The sequence below is a fragment of the Macaca mulatta genome, chromosome 19 (genome assembly GCF_049350105.2).
Source record: "Macaca mulatta isolate MMU2019108-1 chromosome 19, T2T-MMU8v2.0, whole genome shotgun sequence".
NCBI lineage: Eukaryota > Metazoa > Chordata > Mammalia > Primates > Cercopithecidae > Macaca > Macaca mulatta.
The window spans coordinates 44,481,542-44,504,495 of record NC_133424.1 but is presented as its reverse complement, the minus strand read 5'-3'; the positions used below and the strand labels follow the sequence as shown (position 1 = coordinate 44,504,495).

At 55.8% G+C, this 22,954-nt stretch overlaps 1 protein-coding gene across 20 annotated transcripts in view; it reads right to left on the bottom strand.

The window, feature by feature from the left end:
- LRP3 (LDL receptor related protein 3) overlaps positions 1–22,954 on the bottom strand; it is a 34,910-nt gene that overhangs the window by 1,209 nt on the left and 10,747 nt on the right. For 2 of the 20 annotated variants that reach the window (XM_028838404.2, XM_077976182.1), the window contains exons 1-6: positions 12,973–13,055; positions 12,453–12,693; positions 10,549–10,596; positions 3,479–3,617; positions 1,601–1,815; positions 91–1,207 (exon numbers count right to left, since the gene is read on the bottom strand). In XM_028838404.2, the coding sequence (XP_028694237.1) occupies positions 91–1,207; positions 1,601–1,815; positions 3,479–3,617; positions 10,549–10,596; positions 12,453–12,525 (1,592 nt within the window). In that variant the 5' untranslated portion in view covers positions 12,526–12,693; positions 12,973–13,055. 20 annotated transcript variants of the gene reach the window in all.

The window sequence follows — 22,954 nt, the reverse complement described above, 5'->3', positions numbered from 1 at the left end:
CAGGCCCCCATCTGCAAACCCACAGCCACGGGGACAGCAAGCCTGGGCGATGAAGAAGCCCGGTCCCCTGGCTGTGGGCACAGCGCCCACCTGTACTCCTGCGTGCGCAGTGAGTAGAGCTTGAAGGCGCAGCCCAGCGCGATGACCAGCAGCAGGCCGCACACCAGGCTGCCGATGAGCGCCGCGGTGATGACCTTGCGGGGCACGGCGGCCAGGCACCCGTGCTCATCGCTGCCGTCCTGGCAGTCTTCCTGGCCGTCACAGCGCCACGTCTCGAAGATGCACAGGTTGGTACCGCAGTGGAAGGTGCCGGGCTGGCAGGAGAAGCAGTTCTTCTCGTCTGCGCCGTCGGGGCAGCTTTTCTGGTTGTTGCAGCGGTCGGCAGGCGTGTAGCACAGACCACTGCCACCCTCGCAGGGGTACTGATCGGGCGGGCAGGCAGGGCAACCCTGCTCGTCTCGGCCGCTGGCGCAGTGCCACCAGCCGTCGCAGCGCTGTGGTTCCGAGAAGCAGCCCTGGTCGCCCGCGCTGCCCCCATCACTGTCACTGCTGCTTCCGCACGGCTGCTCCCAGGGAAGGCAATAGCCCTTCACCTGATAGGTGGCGTTGAAGCCGTGGCCGGCGCTGCGGGCGCGCGCATGGTACGCCACGGTGAGGCGGCCCTGGGCGGCCTCCAGGCTCACGGGCCGGTGGTTGCTGCGGTAGGACAGCGTCTGCAGCAGGCGGTCCCCGCGCTCACCCAGGCCCTCGTATACCTGCACGTAGTCGTCGTAGCCCAGCCGCAGTTCCAGCTGCAGCAGCACCCGCCGCGAATCCTGCGTGTCCACCAGCCACGTGCAGTGAAGGTCCGAGGGCCCACGGGCCGCGCCGAACAGGTCTGGGGAGGCAAAGGAGCCGTAGAAGCTGCCCAGCCGCCTGCCACACGCCAGGTCGGGGCAGCCCGCCTCATCCGAGCCATCGCCGCAGTCCTGCAAGCCGTCACAGCGCCGCTCCACAGGCAGGCAGCGCGTGGAGCGCGCCCCGCTGCACGGAAAGGTCCCCCCGGGACACAGGCTGCCTGGAGGCTCCGAGGCGGGCGCCGAGCAGTTGCCCTCATCAGAGCCGTCTCCACACTCATCCACTGCGTTGCACTGCCACGGGCCGGGCAGGCATTTGCCATTGTCACAGCGGAACTCATCTGCCTGGCAGGACGCCTGGCCCAGCTTCCCTGTGGGGTGGAGAGGTAACAGGGGACAGTCAGGAGACAGAAGAGCCTCCCTTTGGCCAGGGGGCCTGGGGCCAAAAGTGGGCAGGTGGTTCCCCATCACCGTGGAAGCAGAGACCCCTCCAACACCAGGGTGGGCTCAGTCCCTGACCTGAGTCTGGGGTTAGGGGTGAGTTCCCACAACTAGCCAAGACCGGGAAGTGGGGCCAGTGACCTTGAGAGGTCTGAGGCATCCACATGCCCAGTCCTGCCACTGTCCTGAGATTGCCAGGGTGGTCAGGGGACATCCTGCAGGGAGCCGGAGCCCTGTGGAGGGTGCTGCCCCTGTGGGCCGGGAGCCTTTTGGCATGCACGGTGTGCTCTGTGGTGTCCTGCCTGCCCTGCGACCACTATCACCTCGGATGTAAGACAGACGGAAGCCCTGGGCCTGGCCGGAGCTGGAGGCGTCTGAGTGGAAGAAAATCCAGACGTGGTCTCGGGCAGAGATGAAGGCAGGCGGGATGGCAGAGCCACAGAGGCGGAAGGCCTCCTGGCGGGGCGGGGCCGCTGGGCCCAGCAGGAGCCAGTCCAGGGAGCACTGGTGGGACTCCTCCACGTCAAAGTTGCGGAAGCTGCGGGGAGGCGGAGAGGACCCAGACATGAGGCCGTAGGCAGGACCTCCATGGCCGAGGACTAGCAGAGAGTGGTCAGGCTGGAGCCACGGCCAGGACAGCCAGCCCCGTCCCAGCCGGCCGCCCCCACTCCTCGTGTTCCAGATTGCCTGGTTCCTCCACTCCCAGCCACTCTGTCCCCACACTGTCCCCATCCAGGTGTGCACAGGAGGCTCCATGAAGAATTGCGATGTCCATACAGGTCATTTCCAGCTCTGCTGCAGCTACCCTTCCCTCCATCAGTGCACACGGCCTGAAGCCGAAGTGCAGCAGGAAGTCAAGGGCCCCCGACCCCAACACCCTCCCCAAAAGGGCAGAGGCCCAAGGGTCCAGACCCCTCCACCTCGGGACCACTAGGATGGGCCCAGCACAAAGTCCCAGGCATGGGCAGTGAGGGTGAGACTGTGCCCAGGGGCTGGCTGAGGCTGCAGCAGGTTGACAGCTTGTCATCTCCAGAGATACACTGGCCCTGAACCACCTGGCCCTTGGGGAAACTGAGGCACAGAGACTAGGACAGACCCTGCCCATGCCCATCACATCCTCATGCATTGCAGCTATGGAGTAAGTCGGGGGTTGCACCTTTTGAGCTCTGGCATTTAGGAAAACTATGGCAGATGGAGCCTATAGTGACTCCCCAGCCAAATGTCCCCATGACCACTCCTGGCCAGGACCACCGCTCGCTGCCTGGCCCCCTTTCCCTCTGCATGTCCCTGCAGCTCGAGCACCCGGGCTTTGCCTGATTCACTCCCCTCCCCAAGGCCCCCTGTGGAAACCATGCTCTGGGCTCAGTGCCAGCCTGGCCCCCAGCCACCCCTGCAGGACAGAGAGGACACCTCTGCCACCTCAGAGACATCAGGCCATGCCCACCAGTCCCAGGCTGTGTTCCCAGTGGCATGTGTGCTGGCCCTGCCTTCCTGGCAGGGCTGAGTGACTGAGACCCCCCCATACCCCATGAACGAGGCTCAAACCAGGAAAAGGTCCAGCTTGGGCACCTCGCCACAGAGGCCCTTGGAGACCCAGGGCACTGGACACATTTGTGTGCATGCATTCACATGTACACATGCATGCTTATGGCTCACGCATGGTTATACCCGTTATCTTACATGCATGCACACATACACGCTCTCTGCACCTGTGCAGGCATGGCTCGTGTGCATACATGTGCTCACACGTGAACTCTCTCACGTGTCCTTTATGTCTCCCCCGACATGGGCTTGTATACGTACACAAGCACACGTGTGTTCACATACCTGCACAGACACGCACTCACATATGCACACACACCTACTTACCTGTGCTCACATGCATGCACATGCCACACACCTCAAATACCTACACACGCCTGTCTCACACAGGCACACATCTGCATGCACACACACCTACTCATAAATGCTCACACACATGCAAACACCCACACACCTGTTCACACCTGCTCACACATGGGCGCTCACACACACCTCACACATATGCTCACACACATGCACATGATCCCACACCTGCTCACACACACGTACACCCTCAGGCGTGTGCCCTCCACACCTGCTGTCACACACACACACATTCTCACTCACCTCACGCGTGTGGGTCCACATCGATTCCTTCCGACACCCCCGGGTGCCCCTACCTGATGGTAATCATGTCGCCACGGTCGCCCTGGATGTACCAGCTGCAGTTGGTGCCTGGCGGGTAGTTGAGGGGCCAGGCCGGGCTGTAGATGACCCCACGCCGCTCCGTATGCTGCTCCAGCTTCCCGCTGCAGGCTGCTGTCGGGAGAGGAGGCCGAGAAAGGCCGGCCCATCTTTGGTTGGGAAGCAGGTTGCAGTGGGGTTAGGAGCTTCAGCCCAGCCCTCCCCCATGGTGGGATCTAGCCCAGCCAAGGGTGGCCATGGCCAAGGGCAAGGCCACGACTTGTCACTTCATGGAGGTGGTGTGTACGGGAGGCCAAGTAGGGCCCCCTAGACTTGGGGCAGCTATAGCCCCCAACCCTAGGCAGTGGGCTAGAGCGTAGGTCCTGTCCCCCGCACCTCTGGCAGAGCTGGGAGGAAACCCACCAACAACCCCTCCTGGCAGCCGGCACCTCCAAGGTGTAGCCTCGTGGCCTCGGCTCAGTGGAGAATTCCACAGCCCTAGGCCTGCCCGGCCAGCATAGCCCATCCTGCGACAGCCCCCTGCCTGCCCTCCCTGGGGCTTTGCTCACTCAACATGTATTTACTGAGCACCTACTATGTGCCAAGCATGCATGGTAGGCACGCTGAGTAAGGTGGGAATAAGGCCTGCTCTATGGAACTCACAGGCTGGGGGTGGGAGCAGATGGACTTTACACAGATCCACTGGGTAGAATGAAGATCCTACAACAGAGAGGTGGCAAAGTCCAGCTGTGGCTGGAAACACCACCTGGGTCTGATCACACCCTGTGCAGAATTTGGGTTTTATCCTGAGTACAAGTGAGAAGCCACCAAAGGTAGATTTCGGAACCAGGTGAGGAAACAGGCTCACAGAGGGTCAGTGACTTGCCCGGGGCCACACAGCTAGAGAGGGCAGAGTCAGGAATCACTGTAGTCCTCTGGGGGCCTCAGCTTCTCACTGCAGCACTGAGCCAACATGCATTCGTGGAGTGCCAACCGTATACCGCTCAGGTTGAGCAAAGAGCATCACGCCCGCCAGCTCAAAGGAGGAGCCCTCCATGCCCAGCCCCACGGGCCTCGCTTTAATCCATCCATTCTCCATGCTGTCTGCTTCTAAACCATCCAGGGCAGCATGGTGAGCCTGCCCTGCCCCGCTGTGCCCTGGCCCTCCCAGGACCGGGCGGCTGGTCCCTGCACTTGACCACACCCCCAACCCCACAGCCCCCTGACCCTTCCCTGCACTGGTCCATCTGATTCTCACAACAGCCTGAGATGAAGGCAGGGCCCATTTTACAGATGGAGAAACTGAGGCTCGGAGAAGCAAGGGATGACGCTTTTCCCGAGCCCAGTGACACTCTCTCTTCACTTTCCCATGGCTGGCCCCTGGCACTGTGACCTTGCAAGCCGAGTTCTCACTGGTTCTCAGCAAGACTCTCTGGGACCCAGCTGCAGGACAGGGAGGAGAGCCCCCTGGCTGCCTCCCATGCTTTTAGCACAAAACCACAATTCACTGAAGGAGCCCCAGGCCCTCCCTGCCCCACACTCTGCCTTATCCCTCCCATCACCCCTAGCCCCCCGGACCTCTCCGATCTCTCACATTGGAGGGAACCTTGCTCTGGAGGCCCTGGTGGTCCCTAGTGGGTGCTATCCCCACCTTCTTATGCCATTCACGGACTCCTCAGCTTCCACCCCCAGCTCCATGGTCCCTTCCCAGGGAAGCCCTCCAGGCTGCCTCCCGCAGAGCTCCAGCCCTCCACCCCTCCCCCCAGCCTCGGCCACAGAGCATTTCCCTTTCGTTGTTGGGACTGACCGGATGAACATCGCACAGGCAGGCAGGGCCGTGCCGTGTTCCGGGAGTCTGCGCAGTGCCTGACGCACGGCAGGTGCTCCACAGATGTGGGTCCCTGAGTGGACGGGTCCATCTGAGGACCTGCTGGGCAGCTGCAGCCATGAGCTGAGAGCTGAAGCCCCTTCCCCCAGGGGGCTACTGGGACCATGAAGGCCCAGGTGATCCGGGACTGTGACTACTAGGGAGCTGGTAACCCCCATGAACAGCTCGTGAGAACATCAAGGATAAGAACAGAACTTTTGGTCCTAAAGCAAGGCCGGCCACCACTGCGTCACCATCAGACCCTTGACAGTCCCAGGTCAGTGAGGTGCAAGTCAGCGCCTCTCCACTTAGAACTCACACATGGCCCTGGGAGGCAGCCCCCCACAACCAGCCTCCGATCCTGCCCCAGAAATAGGGCGCTGTACACCCTGCTCCCAGCCCGAGAGGGCAGGAGATAAACTATCAGAGAGGGGTCTCGGGGTGCAGCCACCCAAACATGCAAAGTGGCCCCAGCCCCAGCCTGGTTCCCTCTGCCGGGTGAGGCCACTAGCCGTGAGGACCTCACAGAGCCCTGAGGTCTGAACTGGGATTCCTTGGGAGGTGTAGGGTTAAGAAATCCAAAAGAGGCCGGGTGCAGTGGCTCATGCCTGTCGTCTCAGCACTTTCGGAGGCCGAGGCGGGGGGATCATTTGAGGTCAGGAGTTTGAGATCAGCCTGACCAACATGGGAAAATCCCGTCTCTACTAAAAGTACAAAAATCAGCCAGGCGTGGTAGTGGGCGTCTGTGATCCACAGCTACTCGGGAGGCTGAGGCAGGAGAATCGCTTGAACCCAGGAGGTGGAGATTGCGGTGAACCATGATCATACCACTGCACTCCAGCCTGGGTGACAGAGCAAGACTTTTTCTCCAAAAAAAAAAAAAAAGAAGGAGGAAATCCAAAAGAAGAGATCTTTCCTGCTGGAGGGGTCCGAAAAGGAGGTTCCACAAAAGGGAAGGCCCAGTGAGGCTGGGGTGGTAACATCCCCCACATTGCATCTCTAAAGCACATGCTAAGCCAAAGTGTCAGCCTCTGAGTCAGCACAGCTGGGAACCTCCCACGTTCACCTTTTTGCCGAGGGGTAAAAACCTATGAGGTGCCCTGTCCTCCATAGGGGCAGGACAAGGCACTGTCCATTCCTACCCAGCCCTGGAGGCCTTCCCTAGGGGATAGACATAGACCTGTCCCTCTCCTTGGGGCCCTTGGGGGCCAGGTGTCTCACCCACACTTTCTAGGAAAAGCCAGGTATCACCTGCCACCTTTGTCTCTTCCCACTCACCTAGGCCAGAACGCTTCTCCCTTGTAGACCTATGTCTGGCCCCTTCATCAGGGGTTGGGAGGCCACCAGCCACATCAGGAGCAGAGGAAGGGACAACTGCCAGCCGCTCTGCCTCTCAGCAAAGCCCTGGCAATGGGTGCCTCCAACCAGCCTCACTCCTGGGGGCTCCCCGGAAATTTCCACATCAGGGCAACTTGGTTAAACTGTGTGCTCTTCTCCAAAGTGGGTTGGCAGAGACCACGGTGGGTGCAGCAGCAGCCCAGCCTCATGCAGAGGGGATGCGGGGTCAGAGGGAGGCTGGGCTCTGTGCAGGGAGCTGCGAGTTCTAGGCAGGGACTCTTTCTTTTTTTTTTTTTTCTGAGACAGGGTCTAGCTCTGTCTCCCAGGCTGCAGTGCAGTGGTGCGATCACAGCTTACTGCAGCCTCAACTTCCAGGCTCAAGTGATCCTCCCACCTCAGCCTCCCAAAGTGCTCACACTACAGGTGTGCCCCACCGTGCCCAGCCTAGGCAAGGACCCTGCTTGACCTGAGGCAGATGTGCATGTGGTGGGGGACTGGGGTCAGGGGCTGCCAGTGAGGAGGGCGTCTCCAGGAATGCCCCATGGAGGTGAGGTTCATGATGGGCTGTGTAGCAGTGGGCAGGCAGTGAGGGCAGATGGGAGGACTGCATGATTTGCGGGATAATGGGGAAGAGGGAGGGATTTGGGGGTGTTGGGGGCAGTCGAGAGGTCTGTCTGAGCTTCAGCTGGAGGTGACCTGCCTTCTCTCAGGCAGAAGATGGCCTGGGCCCTGGGAGCCATGGTGGCCCACACAGGTAGGGAAGGAATGACCGGGCACTTTTAGGCCAGTGTCCTTTCCTGGTCCAAAGAGTCATCAAATATTCCTGAGAGGACACTGCAAGGCCTGAGGAAGTACAATTTGCAGATCCAATTTCCAAAGCTGATCAATATCCCCGCCAACCTGCCTGGTGTAACCCGACGACGGGGAGCTGGGAGTCCCACCCCAGATGTGCCAGGGAAGCTGCCAGCTGCCTGCAAATTGCATGAAGCCCGTGCCCAGGCTCTCCCCGTTGGGGCCACAGTAGCTTCAGGGCTGAGCCCAGAGGCCGGGGGGATGCAGGAGGTGCTCTGACCAGTCAGGGCCCCACATACCTACGCTTAGGATGGGGTTTGCTGGGGGGTAAAAAACCTGTGAGGTCCCCAGACAGCCCTGCCAGACCCCTCTGGAGCCTAGTGAGGGTGGAGAAGGGGCTGGGGGAAGGGTTCCCAATCCAGGGTCCCACGCAGCAGGAATCCCAGGGAAAGCCGTGGAAATGCAGGGTCATGGAGCCGTGCTGGGAGGGGGGTATCTTGGGCCACCTGCAGCTGGTCAGTAACGCTGGAGGTGTCAGAAGTGGACTCTAGGACAGCGAGGATCCCAGACCACCACCCATGGCCTTGCACACTGGCTGTGCAGCTCCCATCACAGAGGGCACCAGGGGCTGCAACGAGGACCCTGTTGGGACCTGAGGTCTTGACAGCTAAGGACCTGGACAGTGTCCTCTTCGCCCAAGCTCCATGAGTGGCCCTAGTCCTCAGGGAAGCACTTTTCTAAACGTGGGGTATATGTGCATTTGGGGTGACACACCCACCAGCAGGAGGGTGCCCTGGGACTCACATTCGTAAGCTGTGACAGCCTCATTCCCCCTTCCCCTGACCTTCTACCATGCCCACAGACATCTGACCCAGGCCGGGCCAGTAAGCCTTTTCCTGGAAATTGGGATGGGAGACTGGGCCACCATCAGTTGTGGGGACCAGGACAGCAGACAGGGCTGGGGCTAGGTCAGCACTGAGCGAGGCCTGGCCCTCGGCCAGCCCGAAGCAGCAGACGAGGCTGGGCTCCCGAGAGCACAGCTCAGGGCAGAGAGAAAGGGAAAGAGGCCCGAGCCTGCCAGAGGAGCCAGTGAGCACAGCTTCTGTGCACCCTGGGCCTTCCCCTCAACCACAGCCAGCAGCAGGGGTCCCGCTGCCTGACAGCTCCAGGTCCTTTCTCCAGCAAGCCGGGTCCTGCACAGAACTAGAAACCCAGGCCCCTCCTGCCCCACCGAGCAGAACAGCAGGCAACGAACAAGTCAGAGGCCCCCCTTGTTCTCCCCGGCTGCACCTTGACCTCAGGTTTTGCTTTTTGTTTTACAGACGGGGTCTCGCTCTGTCACCCGGGCTGGAGTACAGCGGAGCCGTCATAGCCCACTACAATCTCAAACTCCTGGGCTCAAGCAATCATCCTGCCTCAGTCTCCCGAGTAGCTAAGACTACAGGCACATGCCAACGTGCCCAGCTAATTTTCAGATTTTTTTTGAGAGATGGAGTCTCACTATGTTGCTCAGGCTGGTCTCAAACTCCAGGGCTCAAGCATTCTCTTGCCTTAGCCTCTCAAAGTGCTGGGGTTACAGGTGTGAGCCACCACACCCAACCAGACTTAACATTTTTATGGAAATACTTATGCTTACTTTAATACCTTTTTAAGGGTTGTTGGAAATGGCAGTATATAGGCGGAATTAGCAAGAGATGCAGAGGTCTATGGGGACTTGTCAGTGATAGAATAGGCTCCCTCAGGCCCCCCTCAGACTCTCCAGGTGGCACTCAGGGCCCTGGGGGGCCTGGGCTTATCCACTTGCCAACCAGCAGCCCCTTACCTCCAGTAGTGAAGGATGGATGGGCTTGGCCGCCCCTCTAGCTCTTGATGGCCTTTGTTGTGCTTGGGGCTAGGCTGGAGCTTAAAGACAGCCAGCGGCTGGACAGACCCATGCCAACAGGTAGAGGCGGGGGCAGCGTGCTCACTGTGTCCTCCCGGATTCTGTATGTACTTTTGGCCAAAATGTTTACCTCTCTCTCGAAAGTCAGCTGCCTGAAACTCACTTTTCACGTGCAGCTGATGCAAGGCCACGCCCTCTACCCACCTTCTTACCTAACCTCCCACACCAAGCCAATATCTTCCCTGCCCTGAAGCACCCCCAGACCAGCTACCAGGCAACCAGCGGGCACCCCTATAGCCCAAGCCCAGCAGAATGACTCAATCCAGCCAATCCTAAACTGTTTACTCTGCCCTGCCTTTTCTTTTTCTTAGAGACAGAGTTTTGCTCTATTGCCCAGGCTGGAGTACAGTGGTGCAATCTCAGCTAGTTTACTGCAACCTCTGCCTCCCAGGTTCAAGCGATTCTCCTGCTTCAGCCTCCCAAGTAGATGGGATTATAGCTACCTTTCAGTAGAGGTGGAGTTTCGCCATGATAGCCAGGCTGGTCTCGAACTCCTAAACTCACTCAATCCGCCCGCCTCCCAAAGTGCTGGGATTACAGGCGTGAGCCACAGCACCTGGCTGCCGCGTCTTTCCCATGAAGCTGTGATGCCAGCTCTAACTTACACCTTTCTTCCACCCTTGCTCCTGCTTGTCCAAACCTAGTAATTCCCAGGTGGCCCTGCATGGCATGGCATGTCCCCTCCTCTCAAGAAAATCAATAAAGTGTTCTTTCCATGGCATGGGCCTCTCTGTGTCATCCCTCAGTCATACCCCTATAAATTAAATCCTAGGAAGCCCACAGCCTGCGTGAAGCACAAGATGTCAATTCCACGGGACCCTCGGCAGCTTGCCAGTGGTATAAAGTCACCATGTGCCAGGCACTGCACTAAGAGCTTGCCTTACTGGCTCACGGAATACTAGGAGCCAGGTTTTCAGTAGACCTTGTTATTTCACCCACTTTACAGATGAGGAAACTGAGGCTCAGAGAAGTTGAAGCCTGCCCAAAGCCAAACAGCTCCTTTGTGATGTAGAAAAGATGCACACAGGAACTCGGGGTGGAGCCAGGACCCTGAAGGCCTGTCCTCAGGGCCCACTCACCCAAAAGGGCCCGGAGGAATGGAGGAAGGAGACAAAGTGCTTACTTACCTAAGGCAGGAACCGCACTGCTGAGCCTCCCGGTGAGAAAGATGTTCACTGTGGGAGAGACAAAGAAAGGGTCAGGGGTCTCAGGTTCCTGCTGGGGACCAGCAGCAGCCCATGAGGGACACCACAGGTAAACCCAAGGCTGGCCCGCTGGTCCCCTTCCTCTTATAGGGCAAGGCCCAGAGCGTAGCCCAAGACCACCCATCAAGAGGGCCCCTATCCACCTCAACCCCAACTCCCTGCCTTCCCTGCTCTGTTTTCCAGGCTGGAGTGCATAGCTCACTGCAGCTTCAAATTCCTGGGCTCAAGCAATCTTCCCACCTGAGCCTCCCAAGTAGCTGGAACTACAGGTGTGCACCACATTGCTTGGTTATTTTTTTATTTTTTATTTTTGTAAAGATGAGGTATCACTGTGTTGCTCAGGCTGGTCTCAAACTCCTGGCCTCAAGCGATTCTCCTGCCTTGGTCTCCCAAAGTGCTGGGATTACAGGCACCTGCCACCGCACCTGGCCTGCTCCTACTACTTTGACTGGCTTCCCCCTCCAAGGGGAAAGCAGCAGCAGGGGCAGGAGAGAAGACAGTTCTGCTTATCGCCATTTACAGGGCATGCAGCTAGTGACGGAACCATCCTCTTCCCCCCCGTGCCACGCTGACCTTCAGAAGGAAAGCAAAACTCCCCAGCCACCCCTCAAGTGCCCACCTCTATGGGGTTTGGCCCTTACTTTCACCTTCTGCTCTGGCCGGGGGGGTTACGGGCCCAGAGCCGAGGGGCAAGCCCAGCTTCCCAGGGTTCAGGATGCGGGTCAGATCCCGCCTGGCCAGGAAGCAGGAACCGCTGCCCCCACGCAGGACACCCAGGGCCCCTGGTCAGAGCCAGGCCAAAGCTCCTAAGCATGGAGCGCCTGTCCCCCTGTCCTGCTCACCATGGATGCCAGCACCCAGCAGCTCAGAGCCCAACACACACGACCCTGCACCCAGGTTGGGGTGGGCGCGCTGAGGTTACACCCTCCATGCTCCCCAGTGGCACATTCCCATTGAGCCGGGCTCACACAGCTGGGGCACGGGCCTGCCGGAGCCTCAGAGCTCCCTGAGGCCTGGGGGTGATTACTTTGTCATTTCAGTGGCTTCGGCAAACCTGTCAGGTTACAGAGCCCTCACTGGTGACATCATAGGGTGTCCCCTAATAACCCCCAGTTCTTATAATGGCCTCCCTCCTTCATCACAGTAAATAAAGGAGCCATGTGGGTTGGGGATTTAACTCCTTCTCCTCTCGCCCACACAGGGCGCTGGAAAGCTGGACAGAAAAACTCCCGGACAGGGCGGGAGCCCCTCCCACCCCATGCCTGGCCTGGACCGGTCCCTGGCCCAACCCAAGCACCCTCCTAAACTGAACAGGCCTGCCCAGGGGCTGAAAGACACAAAGGGAAAACAGGAGTCCCCTGGAAGCCGCCTCCACACTGGCATCCTCCTCCAGCCCTGCCCCGAGTCCCCATCTGCGGCTCACACCCGCCCCCACCCCAACTCCAGGCCGGAAACAGCTTCTTCTTCAGGGGACAGCCGGCCTGGCCTTTGTCCCCAGCTCCCGGGGGCCCCCTCGACTCCAGGCTCAGCGCGGGCGGGCCGGGTAAAGGCTGCCGCCTGCACGAAGGGCCGCCTGCCAGCGCTCAGCCCGGGCTCCGGGCACTACTCCGAGCGGGGCGCGAGCCGGGGCTGCGCCACCAGAGTCGCCCTCCCAGGCCCGGGGCCAGGCGGGCAAGCGGTGCTGGCCGCTCTCTGGGCCTCCGCGCGGGAGCCACCGCGGTGCGGAGCCCCGGGATGCCGCGGCTGGAGAGGGGGGTAGGTCAGGGCGCGGGGCGGAGCTGCCACGCGGGGGACCCGGACCCATCCGGCCCTCGCGGCCCACTCACCCAAACAGACGACGGCCAGCTGCGCCCGGGCGCCCGGCGCGCCCTCCAGCCCCGCGGCCGCGCGCTTCTCCATACCGGGCCCGGCCGCCCGCGGGCGCCGCCTCCTGCCCCCCGGCTCCGGGTCCGGATCCGGATCCGGCTCCGGCTGAGGCTCCTGCTCTGGCTCTGGCTGTGGCTCGGGCTCGGGTTTGGGCTCGGGCTCCGGCTGGCGCGGCTGTTGCGGCCCGGGTGCAGGCGGCGGCTCCCGAGGCGTCTTTGTGCGGTGGCGGTGCAGGCCCGTAGCGCGCGCGGGGCCACATCGGCCGCGGCGTCACGGGCCCCGCGGGGGCTCAGCGGCGGCCGCCAGGGAAGACCCCCGCCCGCCGCTGCCCCCGCGCCCCGGGAGCCCCGCCGCGGCCGGCCTGGGCCCGGGGACCCCCGGCGCGCCCATGCCCCGCGGCGCGCAGCCCGCCCGGCCCCGGCGTCCCCGGGCCGCCCCGCGCTGCGCCCAGCCCACCCGGCTGGGTGCCGCCGGTGGAGCGTCCGTGGGTCTGTCCGTCCTCCCGCCCGGCCCCTCGCCCGCTCCCGGAGCCTGGAGGCCGCGCTGCGCCAGACACGTGACGCGACCGCCGAGCCGCAGTGGCGCTGACAGGGCGGGCGGAGGCGGCTGGGGCGGGCCGGGGGCGCACGCCCCGCCTCGGGGTGCTGGACAGCTCTGCTCACCAGCCCCGCCCCGCCCGCGCCCCCCGCCGCGCTCTCTGAGCTCCAGCCCAGCGCTCCAGGCGGCCAGTGCTCGCCTGGCCTCCTCCCGGGCCCACGAATTGATCCCTCCTGGAGCCAGCTGTGCTAGAAGGGTCGAGGAGCGAGGATTGGGAAAACGTGGGAGAGAGAGGGCTGCTTAGGGAACCTCATACGGGTGGCACAAGGCTAAGGCCTGTCTTCCTCGCAAGGTGTCCCTGTTCCTGCCCCTCCGTCTCTTTCATTTGCCGCGGTTCAAGTGCCCTGTCACGTCTCTTAAGAAGAACCCCCTGTGCCGAGCAGGACCTGTGAGGGGACATTGGTGAACACGCCAGAGGCCTTTGGAGATCTCCCAGGGCCCCCTGAGCCCACCGTGTTACCCACTATCCTTGTGAGGCTGAGGACTTGGGAAGAGGCCTGCTTCTTAGGCTGGGGCTGCCCTCTGGGGAGCTGCCCACCAAGAGGTTGAATCTGGTGAGGCAGGAACCAGGAGAGACAGGGGGAAGGTTGAGAAGGCCATTTAGGGTCAAGACGGATGTGAAATCAGAGGTGCCCAAAGGCTCCATGGCACAGAGGGCCCACCAACATGAGCTGAGGCTCCCAACCCTTTTCTGACACCCCTAGCCCCCTCATGTGATATTCTCCGTTTATGGAGAGAAGGTTGAGAGAAACTGATGGTCCGTTAAGTGAAAGCGTAGACAGTCACTCACTCACTCACTCGCACTGTGCAGGTTGATTGCATTTTAATAAAAAATGGGGGGAAGAAAAATCTTTTTAGTTTTTCTGGGTTTTCTTATTCTCTCTCTTCTAATTCCTTTGGTGATTTTTCCAAAGCAGACTTCTTAGGAAATGTATTAAAGGATGTACAAATCAAATAACAAGATACATTACAGATTGACGGCATAGAGCACTAGCCTCTGTGTAATTTGGTTTCAGAATTTCCTCAGACTGCTGACTGCAGAAGAGCAGGCATTTATTTACGCATGGCAAAAATGCTCAACAGAGGCAGGGGCAATGGTAGGGTGGATCTGCGGTTTGTTCATTTCTTCTTGTTGTTGTTGTTGTTGTCATTGTGGCTGCTGCTGCTGCTGCTTAGTGTTTTTAGAAACAGAGCCTCACTTTTTCTCCCAGGCTAGAGTGCAGAGCTGCAACCATAGCTCACTGTACCCTCAAACTCCTGGGCTCAAGCAATCCTCTCCACCTCAGCCTCCCAACTAGGTGGGATGACAGGTGTGCACCACCATGCCAGGCTAATTTTTTTCATTTTTTTTTGTAGAGACAAGGTCTTGCTCTGTTGCCCAGGCTGGAGTGCAGTGGTGCAATCATGGCTCACTGCAGCCTCAAATTCCTGGACTCAAGGGATCCTCTTGCCTCAGCCTCCCAAAGTGCTGGGGTTACAGACATGAGCCACCACACCTGGCCAAAATATGCGGTTTTGTTGAAGATGCTGCCTGCTTCAATGCAAGTCATGTAAGGAATCTAGGGTCTAGACCACTGGCTAATATGGGATTCATGTTGGAGCCTGAAGCAAAAGGAAAATGTGAGCCCCTAGACACACTTATCAAAATATCCTCCCATATTTTGAACCAAGCGGAAAGGCTAATAAAAGCTCTACAATCACAACAAGACTTTATCTAAATCCCCATGCTCCCCAATCTATGCCCATTCCATTGTGAACCCTCATAAACCCATATGGCAAGAAACGGCCAAGGTACCCAGGACTCTTGGACTGATTGGAAACAACTGTCCCCATTGCACACACACACAAAATTTGCATTAAAGCTGATTTATCTTCATTATTGAGTTTTTTTGGCATTTCCTTCAATTCTGTGCCCAAGGTGCCTCACTCCCCTATCCTACTCCCGGCCCATACAGAGATCTTGGCTATCTGACCCCCCATTTCCGGTTTGTCTCATGATGGTCTAGTGCCCCCTAGAGGCTGCTGTGCTGGCAAGACCCTTGCTGGGGTCCCTAATGCAGCTGTGGCCCAGTCCTCTCCCCCACCGCCCTCTCACCACTTCTGGAAAGGTTCCTGGTATTCCTGTCTCTGCTTGGACACTCTTCCACCCTAGCTACAGTCGCCTGGGTCTCTCCACCTCTGGAACCTTTTCATAAACCTCCCTCACAGACTTAAGCTATATCCAGAACGTGTCTATTCATCACAACCCAAAAACTTCTAACTAGTTGAGAATTCAGTACTGGGAAGGAGATGATGGGTGTGGACCCATAATATGGGAACTGGCTGGGGCAGGTGAGGGAGCAGTGGTGGGGCCAAGGGGCTCAGACATGAGAGCAGGGTCTTCCTGGCAAGAAGCTGACCTTCCCAGTTAGCAGGAAGCAAAGCTGCTGTCACAGTCTCTGTGGGCCTGTGATGCCTTCAGGAATCTGCTCCAGGAGTGAGGGGCCAGAGGACACGCAGAGAGGAGACGGAAGGACATAGAGGCATCCCATGTAAGTCCCCACTCCATCCCAAACAAGAGGGCCACCACCATTGCCCACTCATCAGCCACATACCCCAAGCCCTCATGTGACACAGAAGAAACCAGTGACTCAGGAGAGTCCCACATCCTCCTCCAACATTCACCCGCAGGCAGATGCACACTCAAGCACTCTCTTATCCAACTGCTTACCAGACACTAATGAAGAGGACTCTGCGTTGAATGGTAAGTGTCTTTCCTGATTTCAAATAACTAGAATCATCCAGATGTGGTAGCTCACACTTGTAATCCCAGCACTCTGGGAGGCCGAGGTGGGAAGATCAGTTGAGGCTAGGAATTCGAGACCAGCCTGGGCAACATAGCAAGACCCTGGCTCTACAAAAAAAAAAAAAAAAAAAAATTTAATGTGCTGGGCATGGTGATACGCATCTGTAGTCTGAGCTACTCAGGAAGCTGAGGTGGAAGGATTGCTTGAGCCCAGGAGTTAGAGGCTGCAGTGACCATGATTGCACACTGCACTCCAGCCTGGGCAATAGAGTGAGACCCTGTCTCAAAAACAACAACAAAAATCCTACTATCTATTTGAAGGTCAAAGGCCAAAAGTGACTTTGGCAAATACAACTGAAAAAAAAATTGTTTTATGATCACCTGCCCAGGTTTATCAGAGGTGACTTCCAGGAGGGCACACCCCTCATTGATCCATTATCCTAATTGAGCCATAGACCAGACACCCCTCACCCCCACATCTGCCCCTTCTCTACTGTGCTCTAGTCAGTTCATGGCCACATCCATTACTGAGTTGATAATTTTTACTCCAATCTCCCTACATCCAATCCATCACTATAACCCACAATGACCCAGCTCTCTCCATCACCATGACCACCTCCCTGGTCCCGGCCACCATCTCCTCTCTCCTGGACCTCCACAGAGGTGTCCCCTCCATGTGGTCCCTTGCCTCTCAATTCATTGCTCACATTTTTAACATGCAAATTGGTTCATTCCCACTGCTGAAAATGCTCCAGAGCAGACTTCAAAGTTTTTAGCTCAAGCTTCATGATCCTGTGGAATAGCCCTGCCTGCACCTTCTCCAAGCCCCCGTCATCACCAGTTTGCTCTGGCCTCAGAACGTTTCCGCTTCTCCCAGAGCTAATTCCTATCCTTCTACCTGTTCCATCAGGCAAATCGTCAAGCCAGAGAGCATTTGGAGGGAAGTTCTTGATCCTTCCAGCAGCCCCTCCAGCATATGGACATACTGATGGCCCCCGGGTCTCCAGGGTCCCCTTGGAGAGAAGAACTGCAAGCACCTGGGGCCAGCAGTGAAAGAGGAAAGTCTGTCTGCCTAGTCTCTCCTTGGGCAGAAACTGTCCTGAAGTGCTTTGTGCAGTGGTGTGATTATAGTTTGTTGTAGCCTTGATCCCTCCCAGGACCCTAGCAGATGTGCCTCACAGGATGATGTCTTCTAAATGGCTATTTTGCTCTCGTATACATTATTTTTTTAATTTTTTGTTTGTTTGTTTGAGACAGAGTCTCATTCTGTCACCCAGGCTGGAGTGCAATGGCGTGATCTTGGCTCACTGCAACTTCCGCCTCCTGGGTTCAAACGATTCTCCTGCCTCAGTCTCCTGAGTAGCTGGGATTACAAGCACGCGCCACCATACCCCGCTAATTTTTGTATTTTTAGTAGAGACGAGGTTTCACCACGTTGACCAGGCTGGTCTTGAACTCCTGACCTCAAATGATTCACCCGCCTCGGCCTCCCAAAGTGCTGGGATTACAGGAGTGAGCCACCACGCCCGGCCCTCATATATATTAAAATCCATGTTTCTCCAATGACATTTGAAAAGCTCAGCCATTTGGGAAGAAATTAACATGAGGGCCTGCGACTGTGGGATTTCTGAACAGAAGTTAATGTCCAACTTTGGAGTAAGATGGTGAAAGGACAAGAAAAAAAAGAAGACAAAAAATGGAGCTTTTGAGAAAGGGTGTTGATATGGTTTGGCTGTGTTCCCACCCAAATCTCATCTTGAATTGTAACTCCCACAATTCCCAAGTGTTGTGGGAGGGACCTGGTGGGAGGCAATTGGATGATGGGGGTGGATTTTCCCATGCTGTTCTTGTGATAGTGAATGAATCTGATGAGATCTGATGGTTTTAGAAAGAGGAGTTCCCCTGCACAAGTCCTCTCTTGCCTGCTGACATGTTAGAAGTCACTTTGCTCTCCCTTCCTCTTCCACCATGATTGTGAGGCCTCCCCAGCCATACAGAACTGTGAGTCCATTAAACCTCTTTCCTTTATAAATTACCCAGTCTCGGGTATGTCTTTAACAGCAGTGTGAAAACGGACTGATGCAGGTGCTAAGGGTTATTTGAATTAAAAATATCAAAACCATAACGAGATACCACCTTTGCCTCCATTAGGATGGCTACGGGGAGGGGGGAATACACAGAAAACAACACATGTTGGCAAGGATGTGGAGAAATTGACATTTTTGTGCATTGCTGGTGGGAGTGCAAAATGGTGCGGCTACTGTGGAAACCAGTATACTGGTTCCTTAAAAAATTAAAAATGGAATTACCATGTAATCCAGCCATTCCACTTCAGGGTATATACCCAGAATAACTGAAAGCAGGATTAGACAGATCCTTGTACACCCATGTTCATTGTGTCATCATTCACAATGGCCAGAAGGTAGGAGTAACCAAGTGTTCCTTGATGGATGATGAATGAATAGGCAAAATATGGTTCATCCATACAATGGAATATTATTCAGTTTTTTGTTTCTTTGGTTTTTTGGGGTTTTTTTTGTTTTTGTTTTTGTTTTTTAGACAAAGTCTCGCTCTGTCGCCCTGACTGGAGTGTGGTTGTGCAATCTCAGCTCACTGCAACCTCCATCTCCCAGGTTCAAGAGATTCTCCTGCCTCAGCCTCCTGAGTAGCTGGGATTATAGGTGCGCGCCACCACGCCTGGCTAATTTTTGTATTTTTAGTAGAGACAGTGTTTCGCCATATTGGCCAGGCTGTTCTCAAAGTCCTATCCTAAGGTGATCCACCTGCCTCAGCCTCCCTAAGTGCTGGGATTACAGGCGTGAGCCATCTATTCAGTCTTAACAGAAGGAAATTCTGACACATACTATGACATGGATGAAACTTGAAGACATTATGCTAAGAGAAATAAGCCAGTCACAAAAGGACAAATATTGTCTGATTCCATTTACAGGGGGACCTTGCATAGTCAAATTCGTACAGACAGTAAACAGAATGATAGCTGCCAGGGGCTGAGAGGAGGGGCAAACAGAGAGTTATTTAATGGGTAAGGAGTTTTAGTTTAGGAAAATTAAGAGTTGTTGAGATGGACGTGTGGATGGTTGTACAACAATGTGAATGTATTTAATGTCGCTAAACTGTACAGCTACAAATGGTTAAAATAGTAAATTTCATATGTGTCTTTTACCATAAAAACAAATAACAGCAACAAAAAATCAAACAAAAAAAAACAAGGCCAGAATCAGTAGCTCACACCTGTAATCCTAGCACTTTCGGAGGCCAAAGTGGGCAGACCACTTCAGGTCAGGAATTCGAGACCAGCCTGGTCATAGTGAAACCCCATCTCTACTAAAAATACAAAAATTAGCTGGGCCTGAAGGTGCGTGCCTGTAATCCCAGCTACTCGGGAGGCTGAGGCAGGAGAATGGCGTGAACCCGGGAGGCAGAGCTTGCAGTGAGCTGAGATCCGGCCACTGCACTCCAGCCTGGGCGACAGAGCGAGACTCCGTCTCAAAAAATAAATAAATAAATAAATAAATAAATAATAATAATAAAAATAAATTTAAGGCCAGGCACGGTGGCTCACGCCTGTAATCCCAGCACTTTGGGAGGCCAAGGCAGGCGGATCACAAGGTCTGGAGTTCGAGACCATCCTGGCCAACATGGTGAAACCCCATCTCTACTAAAAATACAAAAAATGAGCCAGGCCTGGTGGCGCACTCCTGTAGTCCCAGCTACACGGGAGGCTGAGGCAGGAGAATCGCTTGAACCCGGGAGGTGGAGGTTGCAGTGAGCCCAGATCACGCCACTGCACTCCAACCTGGTGACAGAGCAAGACTCCATCTCAAAAAATAAACAAATAAGTAAATAAATAAATAATAAAAATAAAAATAAATTTAAAATACTACAAATAAACTGGCAACATATATGGTTGCAATCACAGCATTTCTTCCTGAGCTCAATGGGGTGGGGCAAGCCAGCCCAGGTTGCTGCTTTGACTTCAGTGCAACTTCCTAGCATTTCTGCAATCCTGGGGCAGTGGTGGGGGCGGGAGGGGCAGTGGAGATTGGTCAGTTCAGGTGGGAACTGCAAAGCTCAGAGCTGAGTGCCTGCTCGCCTGTGGAAGTGCCCGGACACACCCAGCCACAGGGCACCCATCCAGCCTGCTGTGTCTGCAGGCACGTCCGGGGCAGTGGGCACAGTGTGCCCAAGTGCATCTAGCCATAGACACTCTCCAAGCTGCAGCCAGTTCCTAGAACCTTAATAGACCAGCGGCAGTAAAATCATTTTACCTTCAATATTGAGCAGTAATTTTAAAATTATAGGCCTGAAACGGTGATAGTAAGTATGTCATAAAAGCACCATTCCAAAAAAAAAAAAGTGTTTTATTGCAATGAAAATGTTAGCAGCAGGTCGCCCCTTGGTTTACATAACCCTCTCTGCAGGAAGTTCCAGTGCTGAGTGCAGTTTCCATTTTCAACCGAAAAGCTCCCTCGGCCTTGCTGAAGCACTCAGAAATACCCTGAAGCAATAATCATTTGTGTATTGATTTGGGGGAGAATCAATCCAATCCCGTCCGTCCACCTCACTAAATTATTAATGAAGTCAAGTACATCAGAAACCCCAAGACGGGTTAACAGGTAAGGTTTATTCTTTAACCCTTTTGGCGCCTGATATGGTTTGGATATTTGTCCCTTCCAAACCTCATGTTGAAATGTGGCCCTCCAGTGTTGGAGGTGGGGCCTCGTGGGAGGTGTTTGGGTCTTGGGGGTGGATTCCTCACAAATGCCTTGGTGCCCTCCACACAGTAATGAATGAGTGAGAGCTGATTGCTTAAAAGAGCCTGGCACTTCCTCTCACTTCCATCCTCTCTCGCCACGTGGCACTGCTCCCCCATTGCCTTCCACCTTGATTGGAATTTTTTTTTTTTTTTTTTTTTTAGACCAAGTCTCACTCTGTCGCTCAGGCTGGAGGGCAGTGGCACAATCTCGGCTCACTGCAACCTCCGCCTCCCAGGTTCAAGCAATTCTCCTGCTTCAGCCTCCTACGTAGCTGAAATTACAGGCACCTGCCACCACGCCCAGCTAATTTTCGTAATTTTTAGTAGAGATGAGATTTCACTATGTTGGCCAGGCTGGTCTCGAACTCCTGGCCTCAAGTGATCTGCTTGCCTTGGCCTCCCAAAGTGTGGGGATTACAGGCATGAGCCACCATGTCTGGCCTTAATTGGAAGCCTCCTGAGGCACTCGCCAGAAGCAGATGCTAGTGCCAAGCCTCATGTACAGTCTGCAGAACTGTAAGCCAAATAAACCTCTTTTATTTGTAAATTACCCAGCCTCAGGCATTCCTTTACAGCAACACAAAACAGGTTACTACAGACTCACAAGAATAAAGGTGACACCCTGAGACAGCCTGAGTCTCGAGGCTTAAGTACAGATTGTGGGAATGCAAGGCTGGACGGGTGGATGAAGAAAGCCATGGACAAGCCCTCTGTCCTAAGGAGTGACCCCTCCTTAATCATAGCAGGTGAGAGGAGCAGACTAAGCTCACTTTCAGCTAAGCTCAAAGCAGCTGGTGGAGGGGCTCCAGGTGTCTGGTAGCAAGACCACCAGCCCTGGGAGAGACCCTGGGATTCCCTGGGGGGATGCAATAGGGAGGAGTCAGTGCTACCCACCTGCCGGGACTCTGTGGGCCCCTCCGCCACCACAGACAGCCCATCTTTATTATGAGCCTAATTGCCGTATTTAAATCCATTCATTTTTATATTATTTAAGAACAGTGTTATGTTGGAACCAAATGAAACATCATTACAAAGGGGGAAAGGGCTGGGCACGATGGCTCACACCTGTAGTCCCAGCACTTTGGAGGGCCAAGGCAGGAGGATCACTTCAGCTCGGGAGTTTGAGACCAGCCTGGGCAACTTAGCAAGACCCCCATCTCTATAAAAATAAAAAATAATAATATATAAATAAAAATAACCACGCACAGGGTGCATGCCTGTAGTCCCAGCTACTCAGGAGGCTGAGGTAGGAGGATAGCTTGAGCCCAGGAGTTCAAGACTGTAGTGAGCCATGATTGCACCACTGCAGTCCAGCCTGAGGGACAGAGTAAGACCCTGTCTCTAAAAGGGGGGAGGGAGAGGATTATTATGACACGTGAACTAAATCTTTTTAAAAGAAAATAAACTAGGCTGGGCGTGTTAGCTCACACCTGTAATCCCAGCACTTTGGCAGGTCCAGGTGGGCGGGTCACTTGAGGTCAGGAGTTTGAGATCAGCCTGGCCAACATGGTGAAACCCTGTCTCTACTAAAAATAAAAAAAGTAGCCTGGCATGGTGGTGCACACCTGTAGTCCCAGCTATTCAGGAGGCTGAGGCCCAAGAATAGCCTGAATCTGGAAGGCAGAGGTTGCAGTGAGTTGGGGGATCACGCCACTGCACTCCAGCCTGAGCGACAGAGCGAGACACCATCTCACACACACACACAGAGGAATTCAATTTCCCACAAATGAAGTGTGGCAAAGCTTATGGAATTCACTGGTGTTGCCATGTTCCCCACCAATCTGAAGCTCCCCACCAATCTTTCTTTTTTTTTTTTTTAGACGGAGTCTCTGTCACCCAGGCTGGAGTGCAATGATGTGATCTCAGCTCACTGCAACCTCTGCCTCCTGGGATCAAGCGATTCTCCTGCCGCAGGCTCCCAAGCAGCTGGGATTACAGGCGAGCGCCACCCCGCCCTGCTAGTTTTGGATTTTTAGTAGAGACAGGGTTTCCCCATGTTGGTCAGGCTGGTCTCGAACTCCTGACCTCGTGATCCACCGGGCTCAGCCTCCCAAAGTGCCGGGTATACTGGTGTGAGCCACCGCGCCCGGCCTGGAATGGCCTTTTGAAAACGCAGTTACAGCATCAGCTCAGAGGCGATACCTTGCAGAGTTGGAGCAAGGTTGTTCAGAAGGCCTCATAAACTCTGAATCAGTGTCCGATAGATGGCGCTGCTGCTTCTAGCCAGGACTCGATGGTCCAGGAATCAAGGAATGGAAAAGGAATGGCACCGTTCACCATTACCCTTAATGAGCCACTAGGAA